The 25691-nt window shown below is 39.0% G+C and overlaps 1 protein-coding gene across 3 annotated transcripts in view; it reads right to left on the reverse strand.

Annotated features, from left to right (window-relative positions):
- Nucleotides 1-4570: 4570 nt before the first annotated feature.
- RASSF3 (Ras association domain family member 3) overlaps nt 4571-25691 on the reverse strand; it is a 195052-nt gene continuing 173931 nt past the window's right edge. For all 3 annotated transcript variants that reach the window (XM_088467782.1, XM_088467783.1, XM_088467784.1), the window contains 4 exons: nt 12295-12402; nt 10080-10350; nt 8301-8416; nt 4571-7217 (listed from right to left, as the gene is read on the reverse strand). In XM_088467782.1, the coding sequence (XP_088323908.1) occupies nt 7068-7217; nt 8301-8416; nt 10080-10350; nt 12295-12402 (645 nt within the window). In that variant the 3' untranslated portion in view covers nt 4571-7067. The remainder of the gene's footprint in view (nt 7218-8300; nt 8417-10079; nt 10351-12294; nt 12403-25691) is intronic.

The raw sequence follows: 25691 nt of genomic DNA on the forward strand, positions 1-25691 counted from the left end.
ATACTAATGTGATCCTGGACATTATCTAACACATTTTTGTCAAAACTACCAATTCTGGGAAACGGTCTAACACTCTTTCTTGTCATATTAAACCATATATCACAATACCTTATTGCATAAGTACGACGGGCCGACCCGATCGGCGCTTCCATTAGCAGCACATCATTGCCTAACATTTCTACTGTTTGCGTGGCTCCCATTCTGAGACAACTCCTACACTTTTCAATAAAAATTTAAGCTGGTGAAAGACAATCAAGATACTTTCACTTACCTGTGAACGATTTAAGTCGGCGGCGTCCACACACCTGGATAAGATTTGATAAGGCAACTTCCACACCTAGATAAGTTTTGAAACAGGCAACTTCCAGACCCGGATAAGCTTTAGTAAGGTAACTTCCAGACCTATGAGAGTTTATATGTCGGCCACTCTCACGCACCTCTATACAACAAAGACAACATGTACACCTGCTACTGTGTTTAGAACGGTAAAGCTGCTTACCGAGCGACTAGGCTAACCCTTGCACCTAGCCCTTAAGGATCATACGGTACCCTTAACTTTAGGGAATAAATTACCCCTACCAACAATACACTCACTACTACACACTTTTTCCTGCGCAGAAAATAAACGTTAACCCAGATATTGGTAGATAGAAAAAAAAAATGTAAACCTCAATGGCTTTGTTCAAACACGTGGCAGCAGAACCGGAAGTGCGTATACGCGATTGTGCGATCGGCCGCATACACAATTATGCGACTACCACACAAGCGTATAATTACTTTTTTAACTGCGTACGCAAAAATGCGTTTTAGCTGCGTAAGCAATACTGCAGCATCCCTCTAAACACAAGGTTCTATCAATAGAGGAAAAACAAACTTTTTTTCCTCTCTTGTCCCTGGATTCTAATCAGCGCTTCCTCTACACAATAACCGGCAGTACGCTCTCAGCAACACTGTGGTAATGAAAGACTAATGCGTCTCTCAAAAGGCGCCTCCACCCTTTTGCTGAGAGACGACTGACCGAGTGTTATCGTGTATCAGATAGTGTGATAAACCGATGAGCCCCCAACTGTTGAATCGTCAGTATTAACCTTTAATATATTCCTGCCTATAAACCTGTAAGATTCACCTGCCTAGAACCTCTAAGACGAAAACCTGCCTATAACCTCTAAACAGAACGCTAATTGCGTACGCAGTATAACCGCAAATGAAGACAGGAGTGGAATCTGTTTCCAACGCACAAGTATTATTCAGGTAAAAGTACAGTCAGTTACACGCAATCTATACATACACAAGTTAGGCGTAAAAGGAAATAATACAGACCCAAGTACAGTTATACATACGCTGCGCCTCTGGACCCAGAGATAGACCTCAGACTAGATATCCTCAGTACACCCAAAATTCAGCATGAACTGGCAAACCAGTATTTGGACACATGTATTTATTCCCCCCCAGACTGAAACAGGACAAAGGGAAAACTTCCTGCTGATCTCATTGGTTCCCAGAGGAGAAGCATATGTTACGGCAAATTTAACAGGTTGTTTCAAATAGACTTTCCCTGCCTCCGACAACAGGGGTCTTTCTAGTAACGCCTCCTGTAACATTCCATCAGCTAAACATTTTGTTGCTTGTAAGTTCTGCGATCCGTAACTTGAGTTTGCATGATGCGATCTCTCCACCGATAACACCGGGATGCTGTAAAAAGCGTACGCATCAGAACGAAACCAAACACACCTTGCTTATCATGTATAATCATTATCATTGCTTATCATGTATAATACCTTAGTTAAAACCTCTATTTCTTAGCATTTAAACTAACTTAACCAACTTGAATCATACAATTTGATGCTAATGGAACCTTGTGTGCAAATATGTAGTGTGTGGGTATTCGGGGTTTGGTAGAAGGACGCTAGTTATTAATGGATGAGATTTAAGTGCATAATCTCTCATACACGAAGTGAACATCCAGCAGTGTGGATGGCTGAGGGTTGTAGTTCTACATGCCCTCTGTCAGCAGGCCCCCACCTGTTGTGTGTTCAAAGGAAAACAAAACCTCTTTTGTTCTCACAGACTCTTGTGTGAAATGCAAATGTATTACCACCTCAAGCTGTGGAGTTTGGGGCCATCCTGTCTAGGATTCAGACAAATCCAATTGTGTAGATCAATGCCTGGATTATATTACAATTGCCACAACTATACTTTATCTGCATCCAGGGATTCCCAATTTGTATGTAAAAATACCCATTGTCTATTCTTATTTACTTTTACTCAGAAAGCTTGTTTTTCCAGTTGCCCTTGGTAGATTAACAAAAACATTGCCATCTGTTCTTAGCTTTTGAGTTATAACTTGAATTGACGCTGGCCACAAAATGGTGTCTTGCGATCTCATTTCCAAAATGGAGTCTTGCAGCCATTCGCAAGATGGCGTCGCCGCGATTACATTTTAATCTGAACTTGTCTCAGCCAATTATTCAGCTTCGACAGTTGGATAACCCGGGTTGGGCCCGTTCACACTGCACATCAACACGCGTTGTGCCAGAGCTCAACTCTGGTCGATTGCAGGGTTAAAAATGCAGACACTACACCTCGACCCGGCAATATACCAGGTTACTTTTGCGACGTGAAAGGGGTATACGTAACAACACCTTTGTGCCCAGTTGTAGATCTGCAAATTGATTAATCTAGACGAGATAACGTTGTACCTTATATATAGTCAGGATGAATTGAGGACTACCTGTGTACAAACCAAAGCAGACAGTGTCAGTTAAAAGTTATTCAAAGTTTATACCTGGGATTGGAATTCCGCTAGGGATAAAAAGTAACATAAGGTTTCTATGTCCGATTGCTCTACGATTAATGTATCTGAACTTTTCTACTAATAAATAACTGATAGCCAACTGAGATAATATAGAATGTTGAATTATCATTTATACTGCAGGAGCTCCTCTTACTTGAAACAGATTCAGCTGTGATGTATCTTTTGGATTAGGAATTGCATCAAATAAAACAGGTATACTGGAAGAAAATGTTTCCTTAATAACTGAGTACAGTGTACCCAATGGTGAAGTCTTCAAAAATATGCACGTTCAAAACTAATTATTGTGGACATCAGATTCGTTGATTGACCAATATCATTATTTAAGTTGAGTACAAATTTAATTTCACTGTTCAAAAAGTATTGCAGTTTAAAAATTAGATTCCTATATAGATCAGAAATTTTTTCAAACACTGACTAACATTTAGATCTTACTGTAGGTCTTATAAAGATTGCATTCTAATATTTTTAATATGGAGGATGCCTGATCTAAGTATATTAGTAAAAACTTGCTGCTATCCTTATGACTTTTGGCACTTTAGTGTATGTAAAAGGTAATAAGTGAATGCCCAGACCTGCATCATTTGTAATCTGACACTGTGCGAGTCAGTTTGAACACCGGCTAGGCTGCTCATGGCAAGCTGACATGAATTATCGGAGTTCGAACAGAGCATGATAGCAGGTGCCTGACGGATGGAACATTCCATTTCTGAAGTTGTGCGGACATTTAACATTCCTCCATCTACGGTGTCATGGGGATACCTCATGGAAGGCATTACCACCCACCGTGGACAGCACAGTGGCCGACAATGGGTGTTTAATGATCATAACCAGCAGCATCTGGCCAGAATTGTCCTTGATAACAGACAAGCGACACGGTCTCAAATCACATACACATTGAATGCAGGCGGTTCTAAGTGCATATCCAGCAGGTCAGTGCAGCGTTCTTTAGCTTCCATGGGATATGGGAGTAGTAGACCCATCAGAGTGCCCTTTAACATGGCACCGGACACAGCGCCTTACTTGGGCTTGTGACATCTCTAATTGGACCCTGGAGGACTGGCAGTATGTGGCGTGGTCTGATGAGTGACAGTTCCAAGAAAAAGAAATAAAGTGTTCCTTTATGGGGCACTCACGGACTGGTAGTAGTAGAACAGTTGTTTCGGGCTGATGGTAGAGTTTGGGTGTGGCGCAGACCCCATGAGCCAATATCTCCCAGTTGTCACCAAGGTACCATGCAAGCTGGTGGTGGTTCCATAATGGTGTGGGGTGTGTTCATGTGGCATGGGTCGGTCTGAGCACATCATTGACTGGTTCAGACTCATAGCTTGATGACCATTTGAAGGAACAAGTGCATTACTTGATAACCATTTGCATGGTCCTTCATGGGCTTCATATACCCTCACAACAATGGAATATTCCAGCAGGATAATGCACCATGTCCCAAGTTGTCCAGAATTAGTTTGAGGAGCATTTGGAGAGTTCCTACAACTTGTGTGGTGTTTCCCTTTATTTGAAGTGGCCTACTTTAATGCACATTTCTAAAATTGTTTTATAAAACCTTTCAGTCTTACCACAAATATCAGAAACACTCGCTAGGTGGCAGTATAGCCACACTGTACTTAAATTTAATTCACCAATGTATCTGTCCTCTTGTCTCTGGAAGTTGTTACCTATTATAATCCATAGCCAGCACAGACTACCAGCATACATTTACCAATAAGTAATAACAATAGTAAAAAAATAAAAAAACGGATCTTTCATACTTTATTTTATTGGAGAGTCATGACAATTTATGTGGGACCTTGCAAAAACCATCTGTAGTTCTGAAAAATTTCTTGGTAATGAATGCTACTTTTGCAAATAGGGTAAAAATAAAAAAGCACAGTACTATCAACTGCAATTATATATATTTAAAAAAATTTAAAAAAAGCACATGGAAGAACCAATTTTAAATATAACCCTTGTCAAAGAAATCAAATAGTAGAACAGTAAAACAATTTTATTTAATTCATTCCAAAATCCAATGTGACTTTCTTGTACCATCAAACATATATTAAAACTATCTGTATTGCAACATTCTCAGTTTAGTATGTAAGAAGTACTTAAGACCTTAATTTCAGGCTTATTAACCTAATTCCACATATAAGCATGTTCAGTTTCAGACTTCAGAACAAACATTTTCCAGTGCTACATAATATAAAAATGTCTTCATGTCACAGTGAAACACACACACTGTAGCCACCCACAAAGGGCTGTGGGTAAGACATGCAAATGAGCACATATAGTAGTGAATCTGTTCCCCTATACAGGGGCTATATAAAATAACATTGTTTAAATAATAATAAAAAAAAAATAAACCCTTAAAATCTTGATCACAGAAAAACACATTAATACATTAATCTGTCCTCAATCAATAATCGTGTGTAGTGCATAAAACATTGTATCAGAATTAGGTCTAAAGTATTGAATATGCCCATTTTACACATTTAGTTCAAGTAAAAAAAGAAAAAAAAATGAAAATAAAATTCACAGTTGAGGATTTCATGAAATACCAAGTTAGCTTTAGAAATAAGAAAAAATTACCTGAAAGGGACAAAAAGCTCATACAGAAACTGTCCCCCAGTCTGCAATAATAAAGTTACTATAGAAGTAAGCTGTAGTTAGGCCCAGATAAAAAGAATGTAGGCAAAACATTTAATTAGTATTGGATCTAACAGCCCATTACATTACACCTCACTCTACCTTTTCTGTGGTGTTACATGTACAGTATGTGTCTGCACAACCATAGTGGATGGCTGTGTGCTTTGTACTGAAAAACCTAATCTTCTAAAACAGCATTTCCAAAAGCAAGGTTTTACACTATTTGCCAATTAATATGAAGCATTTTTTCCCAATGCTTGATAGTAAGAGGACATCCTGGGCTTTTATTGTGTCCCTCATACTAGATATAAGATCTACAGAACCTAAAGCCTGGCCTATAGCAGTCAATCCTCCTTCATACTTGTACAGTAATGTTGGAATAAGCATCATATTAGTATGCTGCAAAAAGTAAACAATGAACTGACAAATCTAAGTGAGGTTTTTAAAGAAATAATTATTATTGTAAAAGAACATGTATTAAAAAAAATAACAATACAGATACAGTAAAGCAACTTAACACCACCTTTAATTTGCTTGTTCTTTGGTTTCCTTATAACATGCAATAACTTTAGACCTAGTAGAAGTGCTGTATTTCTGCAGAACACTATCACTCTATATAGTCCATCACCACCAATATTGTGTCTAGCACTTTCTTGCCCCCTGTTTGTACAGGAAAGCAGTAACACTTTCTAGTCAGTCTACCAGGTTCGGGCAGGAACATCCCCTATCTAGGGCAGTCCTCTAATATGGCTGAACCAATACTGATCCATGCTCATCCTCCAAAATAATCGTCTTCTAAACTTTATAACAATCCTCCACCTTCTCACTACATACATCAAACCAATAGATTGATGAACTGACCAGTCATAAAACTTACTTTGCACAATAGTTGAACTCACTGTTAGATATGTGAAATGTGATGTCTTCTCCAATCACTGTTACAAACAGCGTATGTTGCACACACCACACCTTCTTAGCAGCTTAATATATACCTAACAGGGTACAACTGCCCTATTGCAGCATGTAGTGTTGACTGCATAGTTGTTTCTTCGCCCCCACGTTACATTGGGCTACATTGTTATTATATCCTCTTTTCCCTCTGAAATGAAACCTTCTAATCACTCTAATAAAACATCTGGATAGTCCCTCGTCTCCCATCTCATCACTTGCTATTGTGCCAGCGGACGAACCCTCTCACCACCTTCATTAGTTCTTCTGAATCATCAGGTGCAGTGAGTGCCCAAATCGGCCCAACCCTTAACAGACATTTGTCGCCAATAACATTTTCTTTATAACCATTTTTCACAAAAAAATGGTTCCGACATGTTTACAAACAATTACTTACTAGACTTAAAGCTTTAATAACTTACATAAAAAAAATAAAAATCTAAAAATGAATTTGATTTTTGGATTGTCTGCAGCAACAGTAACATTAGAGTCCCAGTGAAAGTCCTCAACCATATGGTCTAGTTTTGAGTCCAGTTTATGACACTGCAGACAGACATCTTCTCAGGAACATATCCTTTGCAAGTAAGTCTTCCATTGGACAGAACTGCAAACATGTGCCAATGCTCTGTCATGCTGTAACACAGAGGTCCTTATAGCCAGGACTCTAGCCAGGTTTGCGCACGCCACTCAATGCTTCTTCTAGTTTCTCCTTGTAGGATGAATAACGTCGCTTTAAACTCTGCAACTGCTCATCTTCTTCCTTGTCGAGGATACGAAGGAAGTTCTGCAACTCCGGTATTGTGAAGGCTTCCCACTGAAACAGATTCATAATAATTAACAGAGCTCTATAAATATTTCCATACATAACTAAAAACCCAACATGTATACCTGTCTCACCCCTTCCCCACCCACCCCTTTCTTTCTCCTTTCCCTCTGATCTCATACATCTATAAAACACTTTAAAGAAACACTTTAGTCTGTATGTACCACACCATTTATTGTTGCCGTTTTCTTCCATTTCTTTGTATAAGTAAAAAAATAAGTAAATAAAATATGTCCCAAAAGCACAAATGTGACCCGCACTCTTGTTTGGTACAAGCTTTTCTATATATATAACAAAGGGGCAGATTCTGAGTTGGAAGCAATGCAAAAAAGAACAAGTAACTTTACATCTCATTTAAACCATGTTGCACTGCAGGTGGGGCAGATGTGCAGAGATTTAGATTTGGGAGAGCAGTGTCCAAGCTCAGATCTAAACTGCAGTGCAAATGTAAAGCTGTCCAGCATGTGTGGGCTACATGCAAAAGCAGCCAGTATTTACCATGCATCAGTGGTAAAAGTAGAAATGTAGAGGTGGGGGTATGGAAAATGTAGAAGTGGCAGCAGTGCTGGAAGTGTGCCAGTATGAGACTAAATCCGCACTGTCCCTGATGTTTCTACACAATCTGCAAGTATGTGTACATGTCTCAAGGCTTTTAAAAATAAAACACACGAAAAACAATTCACAAATGTATCATGCATATTAAAAGTAACTCCTCCCCACTATACTCATTACTTACAGTCCTGCCCCCTCCTATTTGCAGTCCAAATTCTGTGCAGTGAGCATTTGCATATATGCAAATTATTATGCTGCTTCTAGTAATGATTGTAGATGATCTCATGTTTGCACTATCTGCCTGTTTAGTTGACATACAGTACAGGATTCAATTATTTACATTTCAACACAGGTCCACTATCTCTTGTAGATGTCGTTACCCTTTTCAGTCTTGGTGAAACATTGGTTTATCCTATCGGCATTGTGGTTTGAGGTTTTTTTTAGCATGTCAGTTAAAACCTCCATCCGTGCTTCCCATAATGCAGTTGACTTTGAAAAACAACATCATTGACAGTTACTTACCATGACATCTCCAGTTTCATGTTCCCGAAGAACAAAACTAAGTGTTTCAAGATTCGGCCCAGCTACCAGTCGAAGATACAGTGGGTGCTCTCTGTCAGACAATTTGCACATGTACACTGTGGAGGAAAGATATTCAATGAAATCCTTTTCACACCAGCATTTTATAAAGGCATGATCGAATACAAGTCTGAGATCTTTTTTATTCACACAAACAAAAAATTCAAAATGCAATGTATAATGCTGAACAATCCTATATTTTTTGTGTCATTGATCCTATTAATGTAACCCTGTATACTTAATATATGGGGATACCTATATTATTGCTCCAAATGTAAATAACCGTTCAATCCCAAAACACACAACATCTACATCCATGATGAGATCTATTAACAGCTTCTTAAAACCTTCCATAACTGTATGTATGTGGTAATTTGAAACTGCAATGTTTTAGTTAAATAGAGAAAAACAATACAAAATAAAAACCCATTATAGCTTCAGCAAGCCTGGCCAAGTTCTGCACTTTGTAGCCTTTACCACTATATGTTCTGGCATCATCTTGCTGACATCAACTACTTTAGACTGATTATTGCAAAAAGCAGGTTTGTGTGACCAAACCATGACACTTGATATTTTTGATCATGCGGAGGTGGTTGGCGATAGAGAGAAGACTCTACAGCTGGCCTACTGAATAGGACAGGAGCTGCACTTTGTATAGATCGCAAAACTGGTACAGATCATCTGACTGGTGTTCTAGCATCTGTTCCTCCAGGTACATTCTCTCAGGAAGAAATGGGCTTGGACAATTACGAATGACAAATTCATAACTGGTTTATTCTCAATAGTACATGTTCCTTAGAATAAATCAAAATGTAAAAGGAACTACAGTGGCAAACGCAGGATTTCTAGAGGGGGGGGGGGGTTCCAAATGCTTGATTTTAGAGTGAGTGTGGACAGTCCATGAAGAGGGTATTAATTAGCACTTATCCAGCTTTAATATGCGTCACACAAAGTGGATTGCGTGTCATTCCAGCATATACAGGCCCAGCGATCACAGTAAGCCATTAGATGTGGAAGTAGGGTCATCCTGCCTGAGCGGAATGTTTTTATTTCAGATGTGGGCTCCATTCCAGACCATTGGAGCAAGGATGGGAGTTTGGAGGAGCAGCAGAAGAACCTTGCACTGCCCTGGACATATATGTACTTATTGGTCTCCTTATGCACTGGATAGTGTATCATTATACAGTATTAATAATTACCCCTATTGATGGTCTTTAGTAGTTCTCTCCTAACAGAGCATGTTTTCCAGATCTCCTAGTTGGTGCACAGGTGCACTTATTACTGGCTGACAAATGTTAAAAAATCCACAGGTGGTGCTAATTATTGAATTTATAATACCAAGAAGAACATGCAGTACTAGTACAATTCTACTATATTACTATTTCTATTTACTATTTATTGTAGTCATAGTGTGCGCTGGGGAGGGGGGGTTTCCAAGCAACCGGAAACCCCCCTGGCATTTGCCTATGAACTACCTTGGCAATAGGTTTCTCACCTCTACCTCAATACAGATCTACAGGAGTATGTGCCATCTACAGCAACAATATGTTTGGCAGTTTCTTCATTACTTATAACTCATTAGGCAAGGATGAAATCCATGGTTTTACACAAATGCAACATACAGATGTCATTAGTGAATGCTTTGGGCTTCCACACATCACACCAATGCGAATTGTAAAGCAAATTTACAATACTTCCACTCTGTTACAATATGTGAGGTACCTTGATCTTCCTTCTGACAGCGCTTATAAAGTGCAAACTTGGCAGGATTGTCAGCAACCAAGAACTTTTTCAACAAGGCCTCAATGACTTCACGCACAGTGTTGATGCTGCTGATGTGCAGGATATTTATGCTGCCCTTAGGCATGTAAAAGGCAGTATCATTTCCATTACTGTTGGCATGGCTGTGTGCATTTGTTTGCGTCCGTACAGTGATTGGTCGTCTCAGTTCCATCTGTACTTTGATAAAGCCTGTATAGATCCCATTTGAATTCTGTAAAGTGTATACAATAAAATTAATATACAAAATACTGATATCTGTCACTTCACAAAAGCAAGGTGCAAGAACGAAAAGCAAAGTTAAAGTAGGACAAAACCTAAGAGCTAATTCTGGTATGTTACTGCACACTACAACTCTGTCATATTTCAATGATAAAACAGTCTCACATCTCAAAGTGACTGCCTTAGGACACATTGCTCTGTTTGCTATATTTTTTGCATAGTAATGCATTTGTCACCATAGAATAGAACAGTGCAGCTTCCATTCAGCACACGCCAAAGCAACAAAACTGTTATAAACTGTCCATAAAATGGTGCGCACCTATTAAAGAAAAGAAACAAATATGGGGGAGATAAAGTACCAAACAATCAGCTTCTAAGAGTAATTTTACAAGCTGTGCTAGAAAAATGACAAAAGTAGTTTGGTTGCCATGAGCAACTTCTCCACTTTATCGTTCTCCAAGATTTCATAAATCTCCCCCATGTATTGATACCTGGGGGTTTAAAAATATGCAAAATGTATGTACGTATGTGTTTTTGGCCTTTTACATGGACATACACCTGACCTAGCAACCAAAGAAACCTTAATAGGAACTGATCCTTCAAAGAAAATGGAAGCGCTATACAACTATTAGGAAAAGAATGTATTAACCTCTTATCAATAAACCAATTTAAGCCGTAATGGTTAAAAGCATAAAAACGGTTTTGGTATAGGTATACATATACACATAAAACATTTAAAATTTATATTAAAAAAACAAACACACACTTGAATCTCTCATTAGATCAATTCATAATCGCTGGATCCACTGATTCATCTATAATTGGCCACACATAATATTATTGACCTTCTAATCCCTAGTTGATGTACTTAAATAAAAAAAATCCATGCTATGGCAAGGATTCAGTGCTGCCCCAATAGAGCTTTGATAGAGAAACAGTCTCACATACCAATTTCAGGCACATCGGCTCTTTAGTATTGTCCGAAATGAGATTTTAACGTGTATGTTTTTTATATAAATGTTATTTTATGTGTATAGCTATACCAAAACCGTTTTTATGCTATTAGCCATTACGGCTTAAATTGGTTTATTGATAAGAGGTTAATACATTCTTATCCCAATAGTTGTATAGCGCTTCCATTTTATTTGAAGGATTAGTTCCTTTAAGGTTTCTTTGGTTGTCATATATAGAAGGGGAGGAATACCTTCTTCGTAGCTGCAATATAACGAATTGTGTGAATATTTACACCAGCAAGATCAGTGCCCTATCATGTGAGAGTCAAAGAACTGTATCTTGCATACCAGCAGTTTTATGCTCTATATTTAGTTTTACAATTCAAAATATAGATTTTTCTAGCATAGTCATGTGTACTGCAAGGTCAGTCCAATCATAATAAAATATTATGCCACCACCCTGTATAAGGTTGCCAAATGCTTAAAGCCATCCCTTCCCCTCAATAATAATAAAATGAATCCGTGTAAAATGGTACTTTCCATGCCTCTAAATTACATATTTACTGAAAATCCGCAATATAACAAAATACATACAATCTATTATTATTAGAACAATAATGATAACAACTCAATGGCATGGAATGCACAATAAGACAAGCAAGGTTATAATGATCTGATTTAGACAAGTCAGTCCAAATAGGTGCGAGATGCTCGCACCCGCTGGTAAGTGCAGCTGTACACATCTGTTAGCAGCCCCATAGTGCTGCGACCCCTCTATGGTACACCTGGGGGATGCTTAATATACAGTGTTTTTGGGATGTCCCACAATTATTTGATAAATAAGCCCCTAAGTGTTTGTACACCTAAAAGCAGTGAGAGATTGTGCTGGATTACACAGTAATACAACCCAGGTAATAGCTGTGCCTCCCACTGGAGTTTGTATCATTGACCAAATCATAAGAATAAGTTCTCATTATAGTTACCAGTGTCATCTTTAATTTGTCAGTGACTGCTGTATTGTAAAGCTGGATCTTCTCTTTGGTCTCTTCCTTACTGAGGTACGACAAAGGATCTCTTTCCTTTTCAACATCCTAACAAAAAATAAAGTGGAATTCTTAGTCAAGTGGGAATCTGACATTTTACTGTACATTACATTACACGTCAATTTCTAAGTCAAGATCTAAATAAATAATGGTCAGGTGATCAGCAAGCGTTTTAGCTCCAGAATTGAAGAGACACTGCTTCCTATCACCAGATTCATGAAAAGCATACTTATTATAATGGTTTCATTCTTCCATGATCTCCTTCCTTATACTACTGTAGGTCCGTATATTCCCATACTTTAATATTCATTCCAATGGTAGGCATAACTAATGTTGGGGCCTTCAGGAAAAAAATGACATTTACCATTTGCTTTCTGTGGGGACGTGACCAGAGTGTGTAGCAGTGTCTCTGTGTACTAAATGTATATTGAGAAAGCATTTCATATGGTACAATATAGGGGTTATTTGTGTGTTAAACATACGTCAAAGTAAATGTATACCTTTACCTTCTTCGGGGGAAGCACAACATTTCAGTTGAGGTTGGAAGCAAAAAAAAACAGTTGAGCTACTTGAAGCAATAATTACACTTATTCACCAAATGCTACTTTGTTAACTTAATGAAATATAAAGTAATTTGGCATATCAAACATTTTACTACTTTTTCCGAATACTGAATTACTGTAATACTTCCACCTTCCTTGCCCCCTTCAATAATACCATATAATAGACATTTTCAGCATCATTGCCATGTAAAAGTAAAGCGCTCTTGCAATCCCTTTGGGAGTTTACCACATACCTGGCAGTAAGAGCATCAGCTTGTTATAAACCCACACATTTTGGGAGTGTTGATCTACACTACAGGCGAATAAATAGTGAGTTAATAAAGGCCTGCAGTCCCTTTCCCATCCCTACACCCCCACACACCAAGGGTTAAAAGGACACTTCAGGTCACACCACAATATCCATGGTCATATAGTGGCTTGGTGACGGCACCTTGCTAATGGGGTGGTGGTCCCAGGAATGGACTGTAACTTGGGATCAGCTTACACCCTTACCCTGGGACGACCTCCTCATCACAATCAATGTTACAATACAGCTGCAGGTTTCTTTCCTTTCAAAGTAGCAAGAAAATATCATTTCTAAATTGTGTCTTTTATACAAAATTTTTACTCTTCAATTACTGCAGTAAATCACTGTTACGCATTATACTTTATACCATGGAGCTGTAAAGTTCTGCCTTAAGAGCTGGACAGCTTCCAAAACATTTGTTCTGAGACTGCAACTACTCCAGGAGGCCAGCGATATAAATATAACACAACCATTTACCCTAGGCCCATATATAGTCTGAGACTGGGATGTTCTCAGTGCCTTCATTTCAGACAGGATTGTGTCCTGAGAGCTGTGCAGAGCTAAAAGCTGTGATAATTGTATGGGATTGGTAATACAACAGCTGATAATATAGCACTCAGGCAGCCAGGCCAGGGAAACATCCTGCCTCCATTTTACCCATCTGTGCTGGAAATTCAAAGAATTCCTCTCCTAGAATTGTTTTATTATTATTATTATTATGGTGCCAATACACCGCAACAGTATTTGGGTGTAAAATTCCACTTGTTGAAAGCTGCTTGTAATTATGTGTGAGAATTCAAACCTATGCAGCTTGCATATAGTGATTATGTAGCACAACACTGCATATACAACCCCACACACAATATATATATTTATTATCATACCATGTAACATTTATGTTACCACCATATTAAAAAGAGGCAATGTACCTACAAATCAACAGTGGGTATTATGATTTTAACCTTAGACTTGGCCACAAAAACCTATATATCAGGTATTAGTAGCTACAAAGTGCCGCAGTATCACCTTATGGCTGCTAACACAAAGCATAAAGTAATCACAGGCTCCCCAGAAGCCAGTCACTGACAATGACTCCGCCAATACATCCTGCAGCAGGGTTTAAAAGAAATGATTGTAAGTACTTAACAGCTGAACTCTTGGGGGTTGATTTAATAAACTAAAAAAAGGCTCTTCTCCAGCTGAAGAAAGGCATACATTTGTTCTGACTATATCTAACAGAAAAGTGCAAAGAAATCACAGTATAGTCAGCACAATACAATTACTGCCAGATGCAAGTTGGTTTGTTCATATATGTAATACACAAAACACACATGTATAGGAGGTGTGCATATAAAGTAACGAGATGAATGCTATCATTTATCTTGAATTATTTTAAGTACATTTTAACCCCGTTCCCCTTTTATGTACTCCCCTTCTGCATCCACATACCTCTGCATTCTTACTTTCCATTGGTCATAGCCATGCTGTAGCTCATTATCTGTCAGCTGTCTCATCAGCTCCGTCATTTTCTTCTTTACCTCAGTAACGGATGCAAAATGGTCTAGCACACGGTGTTAGATCTAGCAAGTATGGAGGGTGTTCTAGCCAGATTTGCCAACTCTACCTGATTATCAGTGAGGCTCCCTGAAATAGTAGCAATCTCCCTGACTCCCTGAATAGTCTAGCAATTTCCCTGTTCTACACATCAAACCTAGGAATATCGCTAGCGGACAGTGCATTGTTAGTGAATGACAGAATGGTGATAGTTACGTCATTCATTGAAATCGTCCAGTGTGGAGGTTACCATTCTCGATAAGTACGATAGGCAGTTTATCATTAATATGTGTACCCTGGCTATGGATAGTATTGCTCACACCTGGTTGGCCTGTCAGGGTCCGGACTTTTTTGCATGGCTTGCGCTGGTCCGTACCACTGTCAGGCAAGAGAAGTACCTCTACGTAACTCGTAAGGCAGAGTTTAAATTTAACCGCATTTGGAGTAGATGGAGTAGGTCCAGATATGCTCTCGCTGATGTGTAATGTCTAATAAGGTGCATACACACTAGACGATATGCTCCCTGAGCGATATCGTCTAGTGTGTCCCCGGCAGTGTGTGCTCAATGTCGTTCATGACATTGAGCACAGCCGCTGAACGATATCATTAACAATATCATTCAGCACCGGGCTCTCTCCCCCATTCCATGACATGCAGCAACCTGACGACATCGTCAGGTTGGCCTGATGTCAGCCCGATGAACGATGACGACGAATGACCCGCGGGAACGCGCGTCGTCGTTATCGTTCATCTTTTTGGGCTTAAAAATGGACGATAAAGTGGACGACTGAACGATAACGATATCGTTATCGTTAAGTCGTCCACTTTATCGCCCAGTGTGTACGCACCTTTACTGTGCAAGGTATTAGTGCAGACATGGGCGAAGCTCCTCTTCTCTACATTCCTTTTATGTTTCCCTTTGTTTTTTTTCAATCTTTATTTATACAGTGCACTGTTAACCAATAATACAAGGGAGTTCTATTTACTGTAGGACATGTTTAATATTATTGTGAAATAGAAGTCCTAATGGGGATATAGAACTAGAATGCTTCTGTGTTTTGGATTGAGATATAACAAATAGATATGTTTGTAATGTGTGCAGTATCTCTACAGAGTTGGGATGATATTCACAATTGAAGGTTAACTTAGGGATATATATGCATTGTTTAACCTGTATCACATTTTGTATGATGATTCGTATGCATTGTAATATGTTATTATTACGGTTATTGTATTTATTGGGTGTTGCTATTTTGTAAACTCCAATAACAAAAAACTCAATTTAAAAAAAAAAAAAAAAGTCGTCCAGTGTGGATGCACAATCACTGGAACGAATGCCCGTCGCTCCAGTGTGTACCTACCATAGCTTAAATCAATTTTATGACACGCCTCTCAGATGTAGCAGTACATACCCAGTTTACCGCCACACTCATAGGTTTTCCTTTCACAATCTCGCTGAAATGCTTTTTCAAAAGTAGGAAAGTATGGTTCTAGCATTGCAATCTGTTTCTCGGCCAAATACTGCTTCACAGAGAGAGGTATGTGGGCTGGTGCATTGTCCTGATAGAGGATGAAATCATTTTCCACAATTCCGGCCTCTTTCTTCTGATTCTTTCCCGTAAAGTTGCTAGAACATTATTGTAGTAATGTTAATTCATCATTCGGACGCTGAGTCGATGGTCAAATCAAATTCTTCTCTAAATTTTTTTTACATTTTCTTTTGTATTTGATGTGCAAGGCCTTTCGTAACGTTCATCTTTGACATCCTCACGACTGTCACTAAATGTTTTATGCCACTCGAACACACATGCACGTGACATTCAATCTGACTCGGTTAGCATATGGAAAGATTTGGTGGGCGTTTTGTTCACTGTAACTATAAATTTTAAGTTAACACGTTGCTCTACTTTTGAACTAAGCATTTTTACAACGCACAGGATAAACACAACAGCTTCTTCTGTGTGACACAAATCTGTGCGAAAGGGGTAACACTTGTAAAACTGTTTTTGGATAATCCAAGTACAGTCTTGTTATTTAATAGCCACACCTTGTACATACTATACACATACACTGTATAAGACCAAAATAAAAATCTTAAGGGGCCTATCCATTAGCAGATCTTTCTCTACGATGAAAGACAAAAGATTTATCCCTTGACAATCCCTGGGGCTGTGGTGACAGATCTGTCATGTACATGACAGATTTTTGCAAACGACAAATGATATTGCATGACATCATTCAGGGAGTGTTTTCTTTTTATTTTTCTATTAATTTTCAAATTTCCTATCCATAACAGATAAATTGAACGACTGAACAATATATCGTTCAAATTTATCGGCTAATGGATAGGCCCCTTTAATGTGAAGTTGTTTTAAAGTTTACACTCAGTGGTGAAAGAAAGAAAAGTAGATTAATGAAAACTGGGCACTCAATGGGTCTTCTGATACTTTTACCTGGCACAAGACTCGATAGTAAAATTTTGGAGGTATGGAGAAAAAAATTTTTCCAAGCAACCTTGAAAGAGGAGTGTTTGCCTATCTCTCTAAAATGTTGCTACTGGGGATTTTATTATTATTATTATGATGAAGAACAATTGCATGCACACACGCAACTACTTTCATAAGCAAACATAACACACATGCAATGGACCTACAACATATATGAAGCATGTAAAAAAAACTGCATAAGCATTCTGGATGTGTACTATTTGATGGCCCTGACTAGTAATTGTTTTCATCAAGACGAGCCCTACCGTACAGGTTACTTTTTCACAAGTCTATAGTATAATGTCCCTATACACAGTAAATGTATTACTAGGGTACGTGGGGCTCACATGTTAATCCTGTACACACCAAGTTTTCATGTATAAAATAGCTGCTCACCAGGGCATCCAATGGTAGCATTAATCAGTGTTGTGTTACCATATGCAGTTATAAATGTATTGTTAAAAAAATGATGTTGAGAAAAGTATAACAATCTCATATACTGTCCCCATAATCCTCACCCCCTATAATCTCCATAAAAAGACCTGCAGTAAATCTGCATACTAAACAACAGATCAGTGGATTGGTAAGGTTAGGTTATGGCAATGGTATGATGCAAGGTCTATCTGGTTAGTACAAAAATAGACAAGAGCATGCAAAAGGGGAAACGAACAAACCTTAAGATTTGCTTATAGCTATCGGGCAACCTTTGGCACTAGTGCCACAAGGTGTCCACTCTAGGGTGTTTTCATTGGCACCCTCAGTGTCAGTCCCTCTCCTGCTCCACCTCCTTCCCTCATCAAGAAGACATTTTGGCATACTAGGCCCTCTCTAACCAGGAGACACAAAGCTTGGCCTGCATACCCAGTGAAGCATGGACCTCTGATGAGTGAGCCCTGCCACGGTTAGCACTGCTCATAGTGAAATAAAAGAAAAATTCCAAAGCATGTCGTACTCTCTAACTACTAATTGTCATTTAACCTAGGCAAATTCACCTCAAAACATTAATTACAGGGATGCCTCTAAGTTTTATTACCCATCTATTGCTATTGTAAAGGTTTGTAGCCTGTATGTTGGAAACCTGGTGACAGTTCTAATGCTGATTATCTGGCACCCAAAGAGAAAAACACTGCCTTCCTCTGGTCTAAACACACATCTTAGAGAATATAGTGCCATCAATAAGGGGGAACATAAACCAACTGAATTCAATTAACTAATGAGAGTTATGTAATTCTATTACGCAGCAACATAAAACACAAAGAATAACTAAAACGTGATGAGGAAGAAACAGGAGAATAAAACTCAGACCTGTGTTTGCATATTTATAGACAGAACACTGTAATTACATCACCTCTCTGCCAATTTTGCTATACCCTAAAAGGTTGTGCTATAAAACGGTGTGCTATGCCAATGTTTGACAGACTAACATTGTATAGGGCTTAAAAATAAATGTTTATCATGAATAGATAATGCTTGTAGCTATATGTCAAACACTAAAAGGAAATCATTGTTTTCAGTTCATACTCAACACACAAGATGGTCTGATCTAAATGATAAATATTTACAGATACTGTCTAATATTTGTAGAGTAGCAGAGCCAAACAAATCAATTACCAGTAAACAATGTACAAAATGCAGATAAACGTGGCCACAACCTATGTCAAAATGATCTATGTATAGTTTATTTATAAAATGTTTAAGCAGAAATACTGTATATTCACTACACCTGTCATAAATTCCATAAAACCACACTTGCCTAAAGGAACACACAAAACTTTCCCCTTAGGACCATAGTATTGCTTAAACGGCTAATATTGACTAGAATACCATTTATTTGGCCTCAGTCCCTTTATCACCTTAAATCCATCTAAAACTTATTGTCAAATGTTAATGATGTGTGAGAATCAGCTCACAACGGAGCAGCTTACGGTTATTGACAGGTATTACATCAGTGAGAGGGCGTTTGTATATATGACACCACATTCAGACTGGAGCAAACAGTGTGCTTCTTTACTGGAGGACAGCACATAACGGGTGTAGTATTCTAGGTTGACAAGAGAATGTCGACACTGCTGAAATGTCAACATGACAGAATATTGACAAACTGTTCCTGGTGGCCCAGCAGTCACTTACAGGGAACCAGATGCAGCTCCCAGGTCACGTGATGAGCAGATCGGGCAAAGTCATCTGATGCACCAGCGTTCCAAGTAAGTACAGTCCCCTATCCCTAATCTCACTCCTAGTGCCCAACTCTAACCTCCCCTCCCAGCCTAACCCTAATGTCGTCATTCTGAGAGTGTTGGGATTTCAGATATCGACTTGGTGAATATGTTGGCATTCTGAGGATGTTGCATGTCGACATTTCAATATAGTCATACATGTAGACATTGTGGGGCCAACATTATGATTGTTGACTTTATGACTGAATCCCTACAACAACAACAACAATATAATGCACGTGCGATTTTTTGCACTATGTGGCCGATTTCGATCAATCGTAACAACCAATCGTGGACATCGTGTGGTGTTTTTGACCATTTACAATGCTGATGCGTGTCCCCGCTGTCGTATAGCTGTATCGTAGATCTTCTGGAAAAACCGTAAGATTATGACCTATCGTGTGGGATGTGATACATATGCATATCGGTATTGTATGCTCGTATATGTACAATCATGTACACCATTTGACCACATCGTGTTGAGAATTTCACGGGAAAAATATCAAGGGAAATCGTACAACACATCGTTAAGTTTCTAAATCGCACCGTGTATGGCCAACATAACTTTCTGAACAGAACAGACACACAACACTAACCAGGAAGTGACAGTAAAGCCTATTTCACACTTGCCGGTTTTGCCCGGACGGCAAAAGCTGGACGTTTTTTTCCAGGCACTTCAGTGCCTTTCACATTCTGCGGCTTTGAGACTTTAAGGTTTTTTTTTATTATTTTATCTAGGTACCTTCTGGGCATGCGCAGCAGCTGTACAAGCCGGCCAGCCGGTGTGTGTGTGTGTCTGTGTAAGGAAACTGTTTCCTATACTCCATTAGCTTGCAGGGACGGCACGGCATGGCAGCAGTCCTTCTCAGTGGATATTCCCGGTAAATGACCCACCCACTTTTATCAACCACTAAATTTTACACCCAGCAAAAAAAAACGCCTAGATTTTTGCTGGCTGGTGAAAACTGGTTGGTGTGAAATAGCCCTAACACGTTTCTGCTATAAACACAACAAGGAGTGGGTGTAACATCGTGACTGAAACTAAGGGGAAGGTCCAAACATACACAAACCCTTAGGGTTCTCTGTCTGTACAGAATTAGTGTGTAGTGTAGCATATGCTTTCCCTGTACTATAGAATGCACCATAGCATAGGGTAAGCTAAAAATTGATGCACTTATAAATGCACTCACTGAAGCACTGAACAACTTGGTTACACAAATTAACTCTGATGAAAAAAGTTACTTACATATCCTAAAACAGAGAATGTGGATGGGTATTTGTTATGTACCGTTTATCCTGTTATGGAAAGCAAATAGTACACTTACACTGGTACCTTTGCTCAGGTTTGCATAACATGCCTTTCTTGGATCAATCCAAGTGCAAGAACTGGCTGACTAGAGCCACAGGTTGAATGGAAAGAAAGTTCAACACAGGGGATGGCAGACAAAATGCAAAATGAATTACATTAACAAAAACAGAGTTAGAAAATGAACAACTGGCTAGGTGATCTAGGTGATCTACCACTGGCTTACTACTTGAAAAGATGACAAATTCATTTTGGAGACATCCACTAAGAAATAGGAAAAAGGTTCATACAGTATTAGTTTAGTTTCACACTCACAGACTCATTTAGAGTTAAACTGGGTACACAGTTGATAATATTTGTTTGGCTGGGTGGGGGGGTTTATTAAAAAAAATTAAAAATAAATACCATATATACACAGTCCAGTCACATTTTTATGACTACCAGCTAATAGCCAGAGTAACCGCCGTGTGCAGCATGGACAGCAGCTAGATGGGCTGGGAGTGACTCAGTAAGGTGCAGGTAGGTTGGCACAGGTATCTGGAGCCATGCTGACTGCAGTGCATCACACAGCTGCTGGAGGGTGCGTGGTGGAGTATCCATAGAGCAGGGTGTCTGTTCTCAGATGTTTCTCACCTGACACACCAACATCTATCCGTTCGATGAAGCAGAAAATGTGACTCGTGGGAGAAGGCAACCCTTCAATGTGTGTCTGTTAATAAGCAGCAGCTAAATCACATCATTTCTTCTGACAGTTGCATGTTTGCAGACAATATTATTCTCACCAAAAAGCAGCCCTCCTGCTGTCCTCCTCCCTCTGGTGCCTGAGCACATTATTCACCAGCATTTTTTATTAACAACAAGATGTATTTTGGTCCTAACCTCCCCCCACCATAAGAGGTCAGGTTTGTTTATTGGCAAACTGCAGGTGGGCTGTTTGGGAGGGTGAGATCGCGTCATCCCTGCAACACTAAAGTAAATGCAGCCAGCTTTTAATGGGCATCTGGAAGTTTCCAATACGAAGCCAATTGGGCAAACATAGGCACTATTGTCCCTGGGACAAGCAGAGAGAAGTAAGGCAGCATGGTAAGTACTGATGGGTGGTTAGTAGTCAGTACTGGTCATTGCTGTGCTCGTTACTGCTCATTATTATTAGAATTGGCATAATTCCAGCACAGAGTTCCTCAGTGCCTCATCGTACCAGTATTACATAAGCATACATAAATGGAAATAAGGAACATTTCTATATTTGCCTTTAATTATTTTTCTTTAAAGTGCTGTCTATGAAGGAGGCGGTAGTGATTTTTGTGAGTTGTGCTCAGAGGTCCATTCTGCTCCTTTCCATTTTATACCCTTCTTTCCCCTAAAGAAATATTCTAGCATAAAGAATAATTAATATAATAAATAGTACGGGGAGGTGAACGTGTACATGCAAATACACACATTAATTTGAAAAACAGCTTACCATGTACATCACATCACAAAAGCAACATAGATCCAAAGAATGTTCTTATCCGACAAAATGTGATTTGTAAGAAAAAGGAGACATGGACTTGTGTCCAAAAGAGACAATTGGAGGTTATGCTTTGTGTTCTTGTACAGATAGGATTTATTAGATGAATACACCATGTTATAGAAAGGGTGTATTGAGCTAGGAAACAATCTTATTTAGTTTATTTTACCTATGCACAAACGTCATGTAGGTTTGATCTTCAATGTTATTGATATATTTATCTTCTAAACAGGCATTTACCGTGCAAAAATATATCCTGATCTCATTATCTTGTTCAATTAAATATACAGAGACAAATAGAGTCATCAAGCCAAATGAGCTTTTTCCAAAACACACAAATTCATTTTAACACTTTGGGCCATATTCAATTAGAGGTGAAAAGTCTGTTGCCGGACTTTTCACCATCATCTGAGCTTTTGTTGGGGATAAAGTATCAAGCGCGTGCCAGCGTATCCCCGTATTCAATTTGGAGTCGGTGAAAACGGGACCCGGTGGAAAGGTAAGCAGCGAAAAGTCCTGTCACTTTTGTGGAAATCAGCCCGTCACCCCCCCCAAAAGATGCAAGTCCTGTCACTTTTGTGGAAATCAGCCCGTCACCCCCCCCCCAAAAGATGCACTAACATGGGGGATCACTATGGGTACCTCCAAAAAGCCCTGCTAAAAAGGTATATAGGGGTTTTAAAACAGTCTCTACAGGTACGTTTATGCATCTTTAAAAAAAAAAGTAGTGAAGAATAGCATTTAGCTAAAAAAAATGTGAAAAAAAAACTAGTCCCATCAAATTTGGGGTACATGAAAATGGGTGCAAGCATATTTATAAGTCCCTAAAGTGAACTTTAAAAATGCTTTAGAAATCCACCTGCCGCAACCAAAACAAACACCTGCCGCATACTTGGGGACCCACCGCATACTTGGGGACCCCCCTGAGTCTATTTCGCTTATTTATAAGTTTGTCCCCCAACATTTTTTCTCGCCCCCCCAAAACCAGAACCACTTTTTTTGGGGTGTCCTATTGAACTTTTTACATTTTTTGTAACATTACTTTTAGGGGACAGTACAAGGGGTGCAGGGTACTTTTTTAAAGTCTGCAGCCCAAAACCCCAATTCTGCACTTTTTTTTGCCACCTATTCTATGTAAAAAGTTATCCCCGGTTTTTGACAGACTTTTCTCACCTGAAAATGACGTCATTGGCGTTAAAGTATCGCCGATAACGGGTTTTCGCAGCCTAATTGAATATGACCCTTTATGAAAGTAACCAAGCATGTTAAACCACTATTAGATATCAACATGTAACACGGCCTGTGTACCACTGTGATAAATAACATACCCAAATTAATGGACATTTGTATAATTCTTAACAAAAAACCTCTTTATGAAGAACAATTAGTAGGCCAATAAAAAAAAGAGAAAATAAGTAGCTCTTAGAAGCTATATGTAGCTTGCATGCTTCTAAGGCTGGGTACACATGTAAAGATTTTCTGTCAACAATCCAACTAGTTGATTGGTTGGAATGAAAATCTGGTAACATATGGGAGTAACTGATCAGCAATTTGGTCCTAAATCAAAGAAAACAGTTGAAAATGGTCATCAGACAAGTTTGTTAAATGTTTGATCTAAACAATTTGTTCAAGCAACAGTTTTAGTCCATTTTCCGGCGTTTGGGAGCAAATTGCTGATTGTCATTTGCTTTCATTCCTTACCAGATTTTCATTCCAACCAATCAACTAGTTTGATGGTTGGACAGAAAATCTTTACGTGTGTATGCAGTTAAAGCTGGCCATCCCCTATACAATTTTCTGTCAGATATCTGTCCAATGGTAGTTCAGACAAATTGGTTAAAACACACAAATTAAACCAATTTGAACAATTTTTGTCCTTTTTTTCAGTGTTTAAAACCATATGATTGACTGTCATTTCCTCTCATACATTACCAGGTTTTCATTCCAACCAGCCAGATTGGACAGATATCTGACAGATAATGATAGACTTCCCTAAATCTTGGCATCTTCTATACAATTAACATTACAACCCTCAAAATGTTTTTCAATGAGGTCAATCCAATGAGGAGCGGAGGGGTTGAACTGTCTTTGCAATGGCATTGAAATGCCAGCAACGACACGGCAAATCGCTCCCCTCGCGGCCTGATCTCACCCTGGACTCGCACATTTTTGCTTGCAGCCCTATGGGGGCTGTGAACAGAAATGTGCAGGTCCGGAGGTAATGCAAGTGCAACATATAATCACACTTACTAGTGGGAGCGAGAACGTCGCTGTTAATCGAATTGACCCCAATGAGTTTTGTACTTTCTACAAACTTAATGTGTTAGTTAATTGATAGAGAAAATAACTACACAGTACAGGGACACTAAAGATTACGCTAACAGAAGGCAAGCATTCGCTTGTGTGTCAATACAGTCATCAAATAATCCATTGGACGTGCATGTTATTACCACTGGCAACAGTTTGTTTTCATGCACACTACAATGAAAAGCAGTGCCCTCAATCACGTATATGAACACTCATGTCTCACTACAGAACTGCAGTTTGATATGAATTTTCTGGTCTTTAACGAGTTGCTGACACAAGGTATAAGATGTTCCTCTAGCCCTTGACTCAATCCCACTGCTCATATCCAGCAAAGAACAATGCATTTCACATCAAAACATTCTTCAGGCCTTTCCCTTCCAATTAATGTTCAGGAAGTTCTGCTGTTGATCCGCCTTTCCTACATCTAGGAAAAAAAAAAAAAAAAAAAAGCTTCTGGTGGGAATCTAGCTTTTGTGGCACCAATATTTCTCTGAAGTAAACACAGGTACTCTGTCTGCACAGAAAACTCTCCCAATGTGTTAGAAAAACCAACCCACAAAGAGAGGATGTTCCTAGTGTAATAAGCAATAAAGACTTCAAGTTTACTTTATCAGCCTGTTCATCTGCAAAACAAAAACTACTCAGGCCGCAAAATAAACAAAAGAAAAAATTGAAAAGATAAACTTTTTAATATGAACAAAATCAGAAATACTATTCTTCTACCTCTGCTATTTGAAATTATAATGAAGAATTGCTGTTTCATGGACTGCTGGCTTGAGTAAAATATTCCTTTAATAAGGAATAATCCCTTAAATCACTCACTAGTAGTCCAGCACTTCCGTGTTTATCCTACAGACCAGTATTATAATTCCAGTGCAAGTTTAAGATACTGTAGAAATGTAAAAAGTTTCTGGTCCAAGCAGGGACCTTGGAGGCAACATGAAGCCATCAGGCAGGTCCCAGAGCAGATCATTATGGAAAGCCATCAGGCAGGTCTCAGAGCAAAGCACAACAAGACAGGAAACCACCAGTCAGGTCTCAGAGAGGAACACGACGGGAAACTTCCAGGCTATGGAGACCAAGAGCACATGCTCTGCTCATCCACGTTA

The sequence above is a fragment of the Taudactylus pleione genome, unplaced genomic scaffold (assembly GCF_031769625.1).
Source record: "Taudactylus pleione unplaced genomic scaffold, aTauple2 ptg000075l, whole genome shotgun sequence".
Taxonomy (NCBI): Eukaryota; Metazoa; Chordata; class Amphibia; order Anura; family Myobatrachidae; genus Taudactylus; species Taudactylus pleione.